The 17,356-nt window shown below is 39.8% G+C and overlaps 1 protein-coding gene across 1 annotated transcript; it reads left to right on the top strand.

The window, feature by feature from the left end:
* Nucleotides 1–5: 5 nt before the first annotated feature.
* Nucleotides 6–5,804, top strand: LOC119885197 (solute carrier family 41 member 2-like). Its single transcript, XM_038695355.1, is given in 7 exon segments — nucleotides 6–21; nucleotides 24–113; nucleotides 344–491; nucleotides 1,192–1,271; nucleotides 2,836–2,967; nucleotides 3,076–3,224; nucleotides 3,305–5,804. Coding segments are annotated over 7 exon segments (792 nt in total). The 3' UTR covers nucleotides 3,482–5,804.
* The last annotated feature ends 11,552 nt before the right edge of the window (nucleotides 5,805–17,356 follow it).

The following is a 17,356-nucleotide window of genomic DNA, read 5'->3' on the forward strand; positions in this document are numbered from 1 at the left end:
AACGGATGGGAATCAACCCTGACACGTGGCTACACCCATGGCAGCCAGCTTTGGGGACCTCATCACTCTCGCCTTGCTGGCCTGCTTCAGTCAGTGGTTCTACTCCTTCTTAGGTAAAAAGAAATGAGGGCAACAAGATGGTCTGGTAGGCCAATTTGAATCTGTAACACACACCTGAAGAGTGAAGACTAATGCGCTGGCCGGTCATGTAATTTTCACTTTTGGCCAACAGATGGTACTTGTGACCCTGGAACTAACCCAGAGAGATCAGAAACCTGACATTGCTTTATATCGATTTCTGGTTGAAAGTAAATGTATGAACAATGAGCTTGTCTCTTGACAGATTTGTATCCCTATGTGTTGTACCTGGTGGATCTGTTATTTTTGTGCCTGATTCCTCTTTGGGTGGTCATCGCCTCCAAACATCCAGCCAGTCACATCCTGCTCCGCATGGGCTGGGAACCAATCATTACAGCAATGGTGATCAGCAGGTATTAACCTCACTCTCATTTCATTTTTTCAAAAGCTTGGACATGTACTCTGGACCTTACACTTAGATGATGTGTTGATTTTCAAGTTTATAAATCTAGTAAATCTATAGTTTTAACTTGTTCCTTGGCATTAAAAGGTCCAGGCCTTGAGTTTTAAAGTAAAATGTTAATCTTCTCCTTCCCATGACTGTATAACATAAAAATATGACACAACTTAAATAAAATGCCTACTCTAGCTTTAAACTACATTGTTGTCTACATACTGAACTATGCTGTACACACATAACTACTGTACATATTCCAGACTATATTATGTCAACCCTTTGCTCTACTAAAATTGCACAAATGTCATTAAGTACAGGAGTTTTTTATTAACAAATTAGCAAGACAAACAAACAGTTTCAAAGAAAAAAGTTCCTTAGAACAAATTAAAATTATTTAAATATGATGTGACGGCGCAGCTAGCAGAAGTACAAGCAAAAGGGCTCCATAATTATCCAAACTGTGTTATATTCCTTTTAAGAAAAGGTTTTACATACACATGCAATAAAAAAGAAAGATGTTGAAGGCTTTCTCTTTGGTTACTCTGTCAGTGCAACATCACGCTTAAGGTTGTTATGTTGAGCCTCTTAATGTGTTGTAGTGCATGCAGAATACGTTAGATAGCTCTAAAAACATGTTTTGGTTGTCTTCCTTTTAGCATTGGGGGACTTATTCTGGACAAGACTGTGTCAGATCCAAACCTGGCAGGAATCCTAGTTTATGCTCCAGTCATAAATGGTGAGTCATCCTCTTTTGAAAGAGGTTTTTTGAATTATGGGCTACATTTTGAGAAGATTTAGATATTTGTCTAGTATTTGTTGATACACAAATCACCATCCTTTCACTTTCCAATTGGCTTGTCTAAATTCCTGATTGAAATTTCTAGCAGAGATGGCCAGGAGATCACACCTGTTTAGAATTTTCTAAGAATGAGCTTAAAAACACATGTTGTTGAGGTCCTGTCTCAAGACGGGAAGCTCATCAGATGTCTGTGCCTTAGGTCATTGAAAAGGAAGACTAATGCCGCGTTCCATTCTACTTGGAACTGGGAAATTTCCAAGTTGAAATATCCAACTTCCAACCTCAAAGCATTCCAGTTGCACGGTGGTGCATGACGCCGAAAGTGAACGAAAACCATGGCTGACTGTGACAACTTGTACACGCAGTTGCACCCTCAGCAGTGCTTTAGGTGTTAATCAAAAGGATGGCAGTTTAAATGCAAACAACGGACATAAATAGCTTATATGTTATTAGTTAACTGGGTACCCCTCTAGCTACATCAGTTGGTAATTCTCAAGTCAGTCAGTGTTGTAGGTTACACTTCCTAATGTTTTTGGCAGTTTTAACAATAACTTTTATGCAGAGAAGATGAAATTATCAGATTGTTTACTGCATCCAGCTACCAAATACCCTAACATATTTCTACATTAATGTACATGCTGAACAGGTTTTATGATCATATGTATTTTTCTTTTTTTAAATGCATGCAAATATACTTTTTGTTGCCTTCTAGTTTATGGTTTACTATTTACAGTGTGTGCTTCCATGGGTGCTGACTTTGTTTTGTGACGTCATTCAGCTGCTACTCGTGAAGTCAGGGTACATATTTTTTCTCTGAGTTCACAAGTAGGAAATCTGACTTTAAGTGGCGCAGCAATAGCCTTCGGAGAACTAGCTCCAGCTGGTGCACGTTGATGTTCAGAGGTCAAGATAAGTTAAAGGGGAATGTCACCAATTTTACACATCAAAGTCAATTATACTGTAGGTCTCAGGAGTACCCGAGTGTCGGACCTAGACTATCAGTAGTTGAGTTGCAATGTGAGAAAGGTTTATATATATATATATATATATATATATATATATAAACCTTTCTCACAGAAGGAAGACAAATGTTTCTCTGGATCTGCTGCATCGATTTGGATCCTGGTGGCGTAATCTGTTAACCAGTCGGGAACTCTGCTCCCACTATTGGCATACTTTCTTTTTTGGCATGTTTAGGACTGCGTTTATGGGCACACTTAGTTTCATGCTGCTTTTGCTTCTACTTGTTGCAAAGTAAAATAAATATAGCAGTGCCAAGTTTCTAGTACAAGTCTGAATATTACATTGCTGCAACCCCAATTGGTGGTCTTCCTCCTTTCTATGTGGATTAGGTCAGAGGTTGAGCATCATGATACCACATGTAAAAGGTCTGATCACAAACATGGTGGTCATTTTAGTTTTTCTATGCATATCCTACCTTTGTTGTTAATTCCACGTGTCAGACTGTTCACCCTGCCCCCACCTCTTCTTTCCTATTCAGGTATTGGAGGAAACCTCGTCTCAATACAGTCTAGTCGTATTTCTACCAATTTGCATTTGAATTACTCAGCTGGAGAGGTTCCTGAAGACCGTAGGAGGTGCTACAGCCCTTGCCGCATTTTCTTTGGTTCAGGTAAAGATCAAAAGGCCAAAACATTTACATAAAGGCAGTCTGTTGCCCCTTCACCTAATACACACACACCACACACACACAAGCTGATGTTTAGCTTTGTCATGGCAGGAGCAAACCATCGATCTGCTCAGGTCCTGCTTCTTTTGGTCATCCCTGGTCAGCTCGTCTTCCTATACGCTATTCACCTGATTAAAGGAGGCAACACTTTGCCCAGTCCTCTCTTGACAGTCGCCTTCTTGTCTGCTTCCCTAATTCAGGTGAGTCAGAGCTGGGGTGGTAATTTTCCCACTGCATACTTAATCACTGTTTTACAATATCACTTGTGTCTTTCTCATAGGTCTTCATCCTGCTGTGTACAGCTGACTATATGGTACACTGTTTATGGCGGAGGGGTAAAGACCCCGACAGTTACTCAATACCCTACCTCACAGCCCTCGGAGACCTGCTAGGGACTGCACTCCTCTCTCTTGCCTTTTTCATGCTGTGGTGCGTTGGTGACTCAGGCAGTGTATAGGTTCAAAGCAGCAAAAGGTTTGCGGAAGAACAAATACAACAAAAAATCTCTTTAAAATTATAATACAAGTACAAAGTAACTGAATATTTTTCATCGAAGACAGTCATCCATTTATCTTTCACGCTTGTTTCACCTTTGTCATCATTATCCAACTAACAGTGGCACATTTCTCAGATGTTTATTATGCTAATTAAAACTTTAAAGCTAGGGTTGGCAACTTGGAGTAGCTAGATTTTAAAAGTATCCAAGTATTAAATGTGTCAGAGCATTTGATTTATTGACGACTGTCGGGATGCACAGAGAATTCAACAAATATAACAAAAATGCTTCTGGAATAAATTGCCTACCCTTGTTTTAATGGTTTTAACCAGACCTTGTGTGTTATGTCTGAGAAGATTCTTAGTCATCCGGGTCATAGTTATCCAAGAAGGGTTCAAATTAAGGGCAAATAGACTTGGTTGAAGATACTTGATGATGTGGGGTTTTGTTCCTTGGCTGGGTTTCCCTCAACGATAGACCAGAGACAAGTCTGTATCTTTAGATTTTTCAATAATTTATTTATATAAGAAAAAGGTACAAAATATGAAAATGACAATTAATACAGATTACATTAATTTATAGAAGTTAATAGAAAATTAATTGCAATTGAGATCACTTTAGCCTCCTCAAAGGAATCTCCTACCAATATCCTAAAGATTACTCAAAACCCTCAAATTCACTCAGATTAGCCTTCTAAAATCATTGGACATTAAACTTTACATCATCCTGATATTAAATGATTCAATGATTAAATCCTAATTCTTAGAGAGATTACTAACCCCAATTTTGCCGGAGGCTCATCATTCCCCCTCTCTGGAATCAAGTCTAACGGCCACTCCTTGTTAACTCAAATATAAACCCCCCAAAATTACAGCCACGTATGCAACATGGTGGATTTCTAACTGCGTCATCTCCTAAGTACTTTTCCTTCAATTCTTTGAGTTCACAAACACAAGTATCACCTCATTTTCATTGTGCAATATCCTTTTGGATCAAATTCTGGGGACCCTCCCCAGTTTCCTGCAGCCTCTAAGCTGTTTGCCTACAGTAACCTTATAAATTTGATAGAAACACAGATGAAGAAAACATATTACATTCAATTCAAATACACACCTTAACATGAACATATTGCTATATAATTCTAATAGTGAGTACATCTGAACCTTAAATTCCCAGTTCCAAACAGTTCTTGATCATATACTTGAGGAAAGCTTTAACTGAGGCCACCTCCTTGTGAACATGTGGGTTCACGGGTCCAGCTTTACATTCTGTGTTGCATGTCTATATGACTTTTACATTAGTTTAGATAACCTTAGTGATTACAATCTCCCCAACTCCTCCTTTAGTCTGTCTCTCTCCCATGTGCAGAGTGTTCCTGAAAGTTCTTTGGCAAAGCAAAAGGAATTTGTATCTAATGGATCCTTATCTCGCGTTATCTCCCGTCTTTGTTTACTCAAAAGTGCTCCAATAAGTACTTTCCACAGCTGATTCTCCTTACAGCTCGTGATTTTGTTGGCAACAACAACCAAATGAAAATATGTTTTTGACAGTGACAATTAAGTATGTGAGCTGTGTCGTCAACATTTTATCAAACTAATCATTCCTTTAAACTTGTGACTGTTTACAATTGTTTTTCTGCACATAGTCCATAATTTATTACTACACGCCTCTTATCCAAGAGGCTTCTTCACTTCTTACTGACTGGCAGGGAGTCCCAGGTATTTGACAGTTGTCCAGTTGTCCTTGAATTTAAACTTCCTTGGATGCAAGAAAGTAATGTTTGTGGAGCTTATGACCAAATAATTTGAGTCCCCGATATCACCAGTGAAACTAATGCAGAATGTGTTGCTTGAGCTTTCACTTGCAAAAAAATATTTTAACAAATACTAGGAAGTTTTAAGTTGGTCCCCAACTGAGGGTTTCTTTTTAAAAATGGCAAGCTGTTATTCATAAAAAAATTTTTTACATTGATTTTAGTGAGTGAGTGCATTCAGTTGTGTAATAAACCTGTTCTCATTATGCCGTATATATCCATGTAACCTGCTGTAGCTTTTGTGGTTGAAAATATTGTATATAAATGACATGAGAATTGTCTTTGTTCTTGCTTTGAATGGTTTTACTGTTGTCCTTTAATTGTTTACATTTTGGGAAATAATTTCAACCAGTAATAAGGCCAAGCTTTCCCATATTAATACAGGTACCTACACTCTCCTGAAAGATTATTATTTAGAATTATATTCTATTGTATAATTATTAAAAATGATTTATACAATTTGAGAAAGTTGATCTTATGCTGGGTGTGTGGTGTGAATCTGGTATGTGATCTGATGAACCTCAACTTGCTGGCACACTCAGATCTTAACATCTTGTAAAACAACCTCACTTGATCCAATTGGCATGATGCAGCTGATTGAAGAGGCACCAGATGCCCACCTGGAGAGACTTCTGTTTGAAACTTCTGTTTATCTGTTGTTTAGGAGTTTACATGTGGATGACAAACTTTGGAAAAAAAAACTCAGAAAACACCACCAGGGACATGGTCATTTTAAAATTAAATGACACAGCCTCAGCTATTTACCAATAAAGGAAAATGGGGATTCCTTTGAGGACAGCAATTGTTCACATTATCAACAGAGTGGAGACGGTCGGGGAAACCATCCAAGAACAAAGAGAAAGCGGGTTGGGGGCTGTGCTACACTTATCAGGTACTTACAAACTTGTTCTCACATCCTTCTTGTCGGGGCTTCACCGTTCACACCTCTGTTTCTGTCCTCTGAATATTTGCTCTGTTTCCTTTTCACTTCTATTGAAGCCTATTGTGAGTGTACAAATTACACGTTTGTTGCACATGTTTGAATACCTTTACTGCATGCATTATCATTTTTAATTTCCACTATGTTTTGATTCTTGTGTAAAGGTGCCTCTGAGAGAAGTGGTCTTGTCTCGTGGGAATGTTATTGAATGTCACTAAAAAAGGTCAAGCCATGGCCGGTGGGAGAATTAGCAGAGGGTTTGCTAATTTTTAACAATTGGAGATGTATGTGTGCTTTTGTTTTTCAGTACAGATTAAACTCTCAAAATGACTATTCACTTGCAGGAGCATAGAGCAGGTAAGAGCTTGAAGAGAAGGAGACACGAGATAAGGTATCAAAGAGGTGAAGAACTTCTCATCGGGGTGCACATCGCAAATTAACCTTTGTCTTGTGTCCCATGCTCTGAGTTACAATAAAATGTAAGTACTGTATGAGATTTTTGTCTCGTTCCTCTTTGTCTGAGTGGAATTGCAAACTTGCAATGGTGTGCAGCATGTCCTTCTGTTTCGGTTCGATCTCCAGCCAGCCATGTTGGACTCAAAGGTCAGAGTTTTTTAGACTTTGGCCGGGCGGATGTGCCTGGAAGACCAATAGAAACACTGCTGCATTTGGGAATTAAGAAGTTGTTATCCATGTGTGTTTGCTCATTATTTTAGTGCATGTGACACACACTTTTTCTAGTTTGATTCCTCTGATGTTGATCATTCATTGCAGAGTGTGGGAAAACTGGGTTGAACAGAAATGTGACTGTACCTTAAGGCAGCATTTAAACCAACATGAGAGCAGTGTGAAAAGATTTGGACACCTCATTCATTTGAATGGAGCCAGTCTGTCACAGCGGGGGTTGGCAACACAGGGGGCTCTGGCCAAACAAAGCAAGTTCATCTGGGTAAGAAGCTGAGCCCAGCTCAACTGTTGCTGCAACACAACATGACATTGGTCAATCAAATAAGTGCAAATGCACATTCCTGGTGGATTACTGTGTAACATGAACGCTGTATTTCATCATGACAAAAGATAAAATATTTGCCCACATGATAACTTTCCAGAGTTTTAAAATCCTGTGAGTATTACAAACTGTTGATCTATAACTCCCCTAAAACAAGACTCCCGCACCAACGCAGCCACCAGCACTGTTTTAAAAAAAGGATAATTTTGGTGTTAATCCCCACTAATGTGTTACTCTCCCTCAAAGTTACATGTTGGTTTAGTGTTGTTTGCTTCTATTTTTTTCTCCAATCAGGGTTCCCTGTGGCTGCAGGGAATAGTCACTGTCATGTGGGGATATGGCCACTGAAATGCAGATTGTCCAGGCAGGCAGGTCCAGGTTTCAGGTGCAGGGTTTAGAAGAGACTGGCACTGGTTCCAAGGTTTAGGGTTCACATACAGGTTCAGGTGGTTGGAATGCAAAGGCATAAACTCTTTGGACAATCAGGAAGGGAAAGAGTGGATGTGGGCCAGTATACACGCTGCAAGGCTAATGAGGGAAACTGGACGTTACGCAGAGCACAGAAAGGCGCTGGTAAACTGAGATAAAATGTGTAGTAAAGTACACACAATTTTAGTTTCACATCTAAATTAAAAAAACTCCTGAGTCTCCAGTTGCATTGTATGTGTCTTTTTGTATAACATTTGCAGGAATCTGGGAGACCAGGAGAACATCTGTAACATGTATTGTTCTGTGACTTCTTTAGTTCTGACTGACTAGTAGGGAAACTAAGCTATTTAACCTCAGTGGGGTTGTTTTCCAGGGTCATTTATACCGCTGGTTCGTTAGTGCTCCTGGCTGTTGTAATGACAGTCGTTATGGTCGTTAGAAACTACCTGTGGCCAAGTCTGAACGATCATCGTTGGCATCTTTACCTGAGGCCAAGTGGAAATGCTTGTTCAGTTTCCTGGGAAGTGATGAAAGGACAGCATTGTAAGTGGGGGATAAGTGGTGGCATAGACCCCCTCCTTTGTTGAGCAACGGCTTCTCAACCCGGGTGTAGATGGCTTCCTTGACACCTCTTTCAAACCATCTATCTTCCCTGTCTAAAATGTGCACCTGGTGGTCCTCATAGGAGTGTCCTCTGTGTTGAGCCATGCGTTTGTGTAGTGGTTGTTTAGTGTTTAGTGGTTTGTTTGCCCAATATGTGCATTCCTCACTGCATTGGATCGGATACACAAGATTATTCCTCTTGTGTTTGGGTGCGCGGTCTTTAGGGTGGACGAGTATCTGTCTTAGTGTGTTCTTGAGTTTAAAAAAACACAGGGATGTTATGTTTGTTGAAAATCCTCCTGAGTTTCTCTGACACTCCAGACACGTATGGAATGTTGTTGCGTTTGACCTTCTTTTCCTCCTCCCCTGTAGTTTTAGTCTTCTTCCTGGCTTTTGGCACAAAGGTCCATTCAGGGTATCCACAGGCTATAAGTGCCCCCTTCAGGTGGTTCCATAAACACACTACTTGTGGACACAAACACACTGAGGCGAGACCCAACCAGCGGTTACAAGAAAAAGGCCATAGTATGTCTACAACATCTAGAGAAAGAAAACACCATCACCTGTGTGGCCAAGCCCTCAACTCTTTCAGAGGAACAGCACAGAGCCAATGGTAAAGGTATGCGGATGACACTTGGGTCAAAATTAAAACCCAGGAAGTGCAAGCCTTCACAGAACACATCAACTCTGTGGATGTTAACATCAAGTTCACACAAGAAGATGTCCACAACAACAGTTTGGCCTTCCTGGACTGTGCTGTACACATTGAAGTGGACCGGATACTTACTTGAATTAATTAACTAGTAGGTGTCATTGGCAATACATTTAGCAGTACAAAATAGTATAGCAGTGACTTATAAGTAAAGGAGGAATCTCCGGGGCTTTCTTCATTGATTTGGAATCAAGGCAGTCTTTATTATTAAAGAATAAATTTAAATTATTACAGTAAAGCAGTAAAATAGTATAACGGTGAGCATTGTAAATTACCTTCAACAGCATGCAGCAAAATAAGAGCGAGTTCCAAAATTAAACTTTGTAAAATCTTTGCTAATGCTTTGTGTAACAAACTTACCATCATTATCACTCTTGTGAAAAGCTGTAAAACTTGTGAATCTTAAAACTTTAAACCTTTTAGAGTCTGTGTCTCTTCTTCTCTGTCCTCTCTCTTTCTGGTGTAGCATAGGCTAAGTGTGCAGGGTGAATTGAGGAATGTGCTCCACCCCCTCCATCCCTCCTACCCACCCCTCCCTCTGTTTTCTCAATCACGCACGTAGATTTGTGTGTTTTAACTGTCATTAGCATCTTCAGGTAATCTTGTAGACCAGAGTTATCTATAACCCCAGAGGTTGCTAAAAACACAATGGTTTTATCAGACAGAGTTCGTTTTCGAAACAGGAACCTATTTTTATCAGCCGGAGACAAGAGTTTGGAACTACAGACTTTGGAAAAATAAACTGGTAGTAAGTAAACATTCAACTGAAACCAGGATTTGCTTTATCAGCCGGTAACATCTTCAGGTAATCTTATTGAGCAGTTATGGACCAGAGTTATCTATAACCCCAGACTCCAGCTGTTGATCTGGTTTTATCAGAGACCAGTGTTTGAGTTTGAACCCATAATCTGGGTTTAGCAGCCAAACCACACAAGTAAAGTTTCAAAGCGGTTAGCAACCCCTCCCCACGAAGACAATCGAGGATGTGGGCAGAGTTAGCCGTGAGCCAATGAGAAGGGACAAGGAGGGATTTACCCTAAGCCAATGATGGGAGTCTGTGAAAATAAAACAATAACATTTTCTTCAAGAAATTGATCCTTGAACGCTATCTACCTACCAAGGAGGGGACCTCCATGTGGTAGAACTGTATTTCCCTGAATGTTTCTTCAGCTACTGAGTGTTTGTTTCTCTTAAAGACTTTTTGTTTCTGTCAAACCCCCCATCCCCATGTCTGCCCCCCTGTCCGGCCTGGTGACAAATAAATACATAATTAAATAAATATTAAAACAGACAAAGGAGTATAATAATACTCTCTTGTTAAAGTAAAATCTGTCTGGCACAATATGGTATCCAGCTCATCATACTCCATACCAGGCTGCTGGGCAAAAAATAAAAAATAAAATAAAATAAAATAAAATAAAATTAGGACTAAAATGCTCAGCAGCAAGATCCTTTTTTTATTTTTATAAGTAATCGCTAAAACAGGTTTATCAACTTTTACTAAACCTTTGGAATAATTCTGTCCCCAAATACTGTGAAATGATATTGACCAGTTATTACGAACACAGGATTTCTATCAATTTTGCAATGTACTTATTTCTTCAATCTAAAATTTATAGGAATACATTTTACTTGTTGACTGCATTACAGAAACGTCCATTGTTGGCTGGCACGTAATGACACGGAGTCCCTCTTAAGGCCCATTTACAGTATATTCCTGGGTAGGGTCTATGTGCGTACCTACGCCGTAGGCTATGCACGTAGCCATGCATTTATACTTGTGCGTAGGTGTGTCCGTCATTCTGCAATCACACCCCCAAACGCTAGTAGGCAGTAGCGCTACAACGTCCACTGTGTTGACTTTTGCCGGCCGAACAGGCTAACTTCCGGTTTAGAGCTCCGCTAACGTAAATGGGGGTAAAATTGTATAAGTGCGGCTGGTGTAGCCTTTTCAAATGTTACCGACCGAATGGATCACATTCTGATAGCGAAACGAGTCATTTCGCTCGGGTTGCGACCGTCAAAAATATTGACTCACTGTGTTACAGTTGCGTTTTGACCGCAAGTAAATGTTATTTCAAAGCACGGGGTACTTCCGGTTGGCTCGAAGGCTGTGCGGGGCTACCCAGCTGACCAATCACAGAGCTTACGGTCCGCGTCAACTCGACGTGTAGTTACACTTTGGAGGAGGTGCACGTCAGGCGACGGCATAGCCTCTGCGTCACCTAAGCCGTCGATTTGACGCAGAAGTATAAATTGCACTTCAGTTCCTTAGCTAGCATGGAGCGACACTCCAGCATGGATGAATAAAAGAATGGCATATTTCTATTAAGAGAATATTGTAATCTAAACTAAATATTTAATCTGTAGTTACACTTACAAAATAAGGACAATTCTTATGTAGCAAAAAAAAAAACTACAAGTGTTGCCTTATGTTTTTCAGACATTTGAATAAGCATGTAACATCCCTAGGTAGATCTGATTGTTAAACTGAACTCTGAGGTGCTGCGATACCCTCTGCATAAGGCCAAGTTTGACAGTGTGGTGTCCGAACAATAATGCTGCGATGATGTGTTGAGAAGAAATCCGCTTGACACTGTTCTTGGTTATAAAAGTTTATTACATCAAAGAATTCAGCATCAATTACAAGCTCTGCAGCAGCTTGGAGAGAACACAGCTTATATAGGACATGTTTAGGTCTCTGCTAAAAACCATATAAGGGCACGGTGCTGTAGAATAAGTGTAACCATCTGTTAGACACCACAGAAGGGTACAGTCCCTTCATACACACTAATCTCTTTATACACACTAATCTCTTTATACACACTAATCTCTACTTCCCCTAACACTGCACCCATCAATCATCACTTCCCCTAACACTGGGTCCACTGTGTCTCTCTCCACCTCTGGGTCAGGGGTCAAGTTCTATAGGAAGGTTCACTCTTGGTACACCCATCAATCATTACTTCCCCATAAGGGTTCACTGTCCCTCTCACCAGCTGCAGAGCATTATGTTAAACTGTAATGGCCAGATGCACATATGTTATACACCACAACAGGCCAAGAAAGATGACCCTCTCAGAAGTGTTCCTTGGAATGTGTGTAATAGGGATGGGTCAAAAAGGGCATGCAACTAAAAGCATATGCACCTGAGATATATTGTAAGACTTACCTACTACTCAGTGGGAAAGGAGAAAAGACCGTGTACCCAGATATTATATAATTTCTGGGCCCCATATCTATGACAGAAGGTATGGGGATGGGGACATAGATCTCCATACCTGTGACAGAACATACGGTTATAGAGACATAGATCATTTTTTTTTTAAAAACAGGAACTATAAATTTGGAAGCTACTGGTGTATGACCAGAGACACTCTTAAGGGGGCCCAAGGGGGGCCCAAACCCTGGGAAGTGCCTGACCCAAGAGTTTTACTGGTGTCTTATAACACATAAATGTTTTAAAAAATATATGACTACGAAATAGTACCCTCAGATAATGTGTTTATACAGTTAACTGACAATAAAGATGAATTAGGATTTTAAGGGAGTATAATATTACAGGAACAGGGTTTTAAGACGGTCCGAAAAGAAAACACCAAGAGAGATTTACACCAGTAGAACTAACTAATGGCTACAGTAAATTAAAAAATAGGCAGGTATCTCGTAGGGGCCCCACCTCTCTAGGGAGAGGCAAGGGCTATATAATGAGAAGCTCCACACCATGTTTTCAGTGTGCCTTACCAGTCTGCTAAGGCTTGCTTGGGTTTTGTCTTGCTTTGACAATAAACTCTATTGCAACTTCTTTCAAAATCCAAGTGTTATCTACCAGCAATACTTGTTAAGTATTGAGGACAGATCTGGACTTCCAGCGGGCCTGAGTCTAGTGTTTTGTCCCTCTACAGTCCCTCATTCTAAACAAAAGCCTTGCTCACAACTAAGTCACTAATCACGCTAACAGGCCTCCTCTTCCCCCTTAAACTTTAAAATTGTAAACTATAATTTTTTACAATTATAACTTCTGTCCCAGATTACTTTGATTGCAAAAAAACATCATGACAGCAAAAGTTACTGACATAACTAGGGATGCACCGAAATGAAAAATCTTGGCCTAATATAATGAATAAATTTGCCAAATACACATGTAATGTGTTTTATACTATTTGTGAATATAATGTATGTGTGTATATAATGTATATAATTATTTACATCCGATATAGACACCTTATTTTGAAAACCAGCCGTTGTCACATGTGTATCCTCATGCTAAATTCATCAAGTCCGACCCAACTTGATAAACAATGTTGAACAACATGAAGACTTTGCAGCCTCTCTTCAGGTAGGACTCTCATACAGCAACACTTGTCTTTGTAAAGAGAGAAACTGACAGGATAAAGTTGCTAACCTGCCTGTCAGCTCGCACTGGTCCGTTTCAGTTACCATAAAGGTCGCCTTCTCAGAAACGAGAGAAACACTCAAAGCGGTTTAGACCGTTTGTTACCTTTTCTAAGAAGTCAGCCACAGATGGAGTGCATGTGCTAGGAGACAATTCAGCAGAACAGTGTCTGCAAACGGTGATTTTTGTATTTTTCTCGGACACTTGCCACACTGCCGACATATCAACCTAATTGTTCAGTAAAATTTAATCGGTCTTTTGACTTATTAGGCTGAACACCGAAAGTGCTATTTTTGCGATTTTCATTAACTTCAGTGGCTGAACATTCGGTGTATCCCTACACATAATCAATTCATCTTAAGTGATTGAAACAAAATAAAAGTGCGAGAACAATTTTGGCAGCAGTAGCCTACTTTATGTTTATATACTTTAAAGTTGACTTAAAAGAAAAAGTGAGATCACAGATTCCCCTGAATGAGAAAAGCAGGAATTTCTTCTGCATAGTGATCCTGGGGACACGACAATAAGCATCAACAGGCTGACGTGGACCAATCGCCGGGATGTACACACTCCTGCACATGCTTAATTGTGATATGTAATATGACCTCTTCATAATCAATTTGTTGAAAAAGGAAGAAAATATACTAGCAGCAAGTGGGGATTGAAGACACAACCCTCTGAACAGAAGTCCTGTGCACCACCAATCACACACACAGTAAATATTTGAATGTAAATGGTCAAATGACGATGTTCTGGTTCGCCATCTACTGACTTGAAAAGGATTTGCCCCGATGCCAGTCTTATTTGCCCAACCCAGCTTACTAAGTTATAAAAGATAGTGGAGTCTAACATTAGGCCAGATGTGCCCATGTCAATACAATTATGAGACATAAGAGTATCTGTCACTGGGCCAATTACGCCTAGGCTAAGAAAGTAATGAGAAATTATAGTATCCAACCATAGGTCAAAAATGGAAAATCAATGGGGTTGTACAGATGGCCGAATAAAAGAAACAATTATTAACAAGGCAAAAAGGAGGTCATTTTAGAAAGAAGGCGGAAGCCTCACAGAAGCACTGCCTGAATAACAGAGGAGTAGACAAGGCTTTATAAGAGACTGTAGCTCAGTTCGCCTCTTTCAAATGCTGAAGATTAACCCGGGTTTTCTTGAGAGAGAATAAACTCTATTTCTTTGACCTCTGACTGTCTCCAGTGAATCTTTTTGACTCCAATTGGTGCTACCACACAGCCACCTTTAAAGGACGCTCTCACACTTGCACTGGTTAGATGATAATTTGTCTTTTACCTGTATGTGCATGTGAAGGATGGCATCACCTCAGCCATATTGATTCAGAAATAATGGTTGTAATTGTTGCCCTGTGGCTTTCTATTATTCTAAGCTGTCTTCTGTAGTGCAGGGATGTCAGCAAGCTATTGCTGCAACGGTCTCCTGTGACCCATGGTTTGACTGTATGTGTTTTCTGCTCCGGTGATCAGACAGCGCTCCGCCAGTAAACAACAATGGCTTCTGTGCGCTACACAGCTGTAACTTATTTAAAATTATAGGCTAATGTTACATAACTTTACCTGATAGGCCTGCATCTGGTTTTACAGGGATCCTGTGCCATGCGAATTCCCTCCTGTTGATTCTGGAAACTCACAAACAGCGAGATCAGTCTCTCTTCCAATGATTTGTGCTGCGCGTCGCGTACAAAGAGTTCAAGGCAATTCAGCTTCAGTAGCGGGCGGGCGCGTGCGTGAGGCGGGCACTTCACCTCACTCTACAGAGACACTTGCTACTGAACATAAACTGTTTCTGCTGCTCCCTGATAAAAGAAAAATATTTCTGCTGATACCTTTTCAGAAAAAAACACCAAGAAAACAGATATATATATGTTAACCTGATACTCAGAAGGTGGCTGTTATGATGTTATGATCGTGGCTCTGGACTCGTCTGGACTTGTCTTAACAAGCTATAGATAAAAGGTAGTGCCCTGGCAGTGGCAAATAGATTTAGTTTTAAATTTGATTTGATTACATCGATGTTTATACGATTAATCGCAGAAAATCATGCGATTAAGTGCAATCAAAAATTTTAAATGTTGTCCCCATCATTTTTTTTTAGCATTTTCAAGCATTTCTTAAAAAGTTCTTAAAAATAGCTTGCTACAAGAAATGTTAGCTAACAAATGAAAATGGTTTGAGAAAGGTTTATTTGCACAATAAGAAAAAAACAAATGTACATTTTCCAAAAATTGCAACTGATTACAGCATTATTTTCGGTTATATTTTTATATTTATAAGTTATCAGCTGAATTTTTTGTTTTGTTTCACTCTCTATAAAAAGAATTTTCCACCATAAATTGAAGAAGAAAATGTCTCCAGAATGCATGAAATTACATTTTTAATTCTCCAATTTTTCTGGGGGAGGACTCCCACAGCCCTCTGCTCATGTATTTCAGCATTTTGTGTTTCTTCAAAATATTGTTAATTGTGCATCTTCCCGCTTGTGACCCAAGTGTATCTTAACAACCCTAATCTGAGCTCTTATGTCCCTACCACGTTTCAGCACAAACACATCAGCTTCATTGGCCTGGTTATTTTCCGAGTTCCACTATTATTTTTTTATTAACCCCTGGTACTCTAGTGTACTTTGTTCATGTAGTATCCAATATTTATGCATTTGACTCATAACAGTTCAAAATAGCACTGTAACAGCAAGACAGAGGGTCAGTGACCTTTGGGGAGGTATTCTATGGGGAGAGCAGTGATTGGTGGTTATGTAGGGACTGAACCCTTCAATAGAATTTGACCTCTACCCCTTGTTTTGTTACCTCAAAATAGTACTGTACCCTTCTATGGGTTTGACCTTTTACTTTGCAGACTCAAACCCTTCTATGGTACCTAACAGATACCTAAACATATCCTATAAAAGCTATGTTTGATGTACAGAGAGACAGAGTGGTCATCAGGCTGGGTCACTCTCCAAGCTGCTGCAGAGCTTGTAATTGATGCTGAACTCTTTGATTCAATAAACTTTTATGATCAAGAACAGTGTCAAGTGGATTTCTTCTCAACACATCATCGCAGCATTATTGTTCACCACAGAAATTGGCACCCCAGATGGGACCGTGTTATGCCTAAATTCATCGTTCCATCACGGGCTCCGTTGAGCTGACTCCCGCTCCAGAAGCTAGCATATATGGTGAGTTTTCTCATAAACTGTGGACGCTGGTCAGTTCGTGTGTCTGTGTGTGCGTTAAAGGGTATACCGGTTCGATCCCGTGTGAATGTTTGCGGTTGGATGTGTGATAGGACTCTGTTTTAAATTTTGTTTGCGTTGTGGACAACGCAATAAGGAGTGTGTGTGAATATAATGAAGAAAGATAGATAGATATAAAAGGAAGAAAAAGGAATAGCCTACGAGTAACGGAAAAGTGAGCTTTCATAACTTTGCAAAAATTAAGAATATGGGCCCTCAGATTCTTATAAACATAAGTCATGTGGGATGGAAACTACTGTCGTGTGAAACTAGGCTTTAAGGAATAGTCAAATTGGATTAAGGGAAAAAGAGAGTGTAACCCTGGCCAGGGTCATTTGGTTTGAATATAATTAATTAGGCTAAAGAATAATATAAGGATTAGGACGCCGTAGATCTGGACAAAAGCCCTTGAAAGGCAATCTTAGATGGGCCGCAAATCCTGGAAAGGCACTAGGTGAATTTTCAGGTCCGTTCAAAGGAACTGGGAGCTTGTAGAATAAAAATTTAATTGTAAGTTACCTCTTGATACATGTGTTGAGTAGCCTCTCATTAAATATCTACAAACTCGAGGTAGCACAAATTTAGGAAGGAAAATAAATGAAACAGGTGCGGCGGAAGAATGCTTTATAAATAGTGTGAAGGAATGCATTCTTGTTGACTGGATAGCTACCAT

This window comes from Micropterus salmoides, unplaced genomic scaffold (assembly GCF_014851395.1).
Source record: "Micropterus salmoides isolate LMB-PRFRI ecotype aquatic unplaced genomic scaffold, ASM1485139v1 Ms_hic_scaffold_3939, whole genome shotgun sequence".
Classification (NCBI taxonomy): Eukaryota; Metazoa; Chordata; class Actinopteri; order Centrarchiformes; family Centrarchidae; genus Micropterus; species Micropterus salmoides.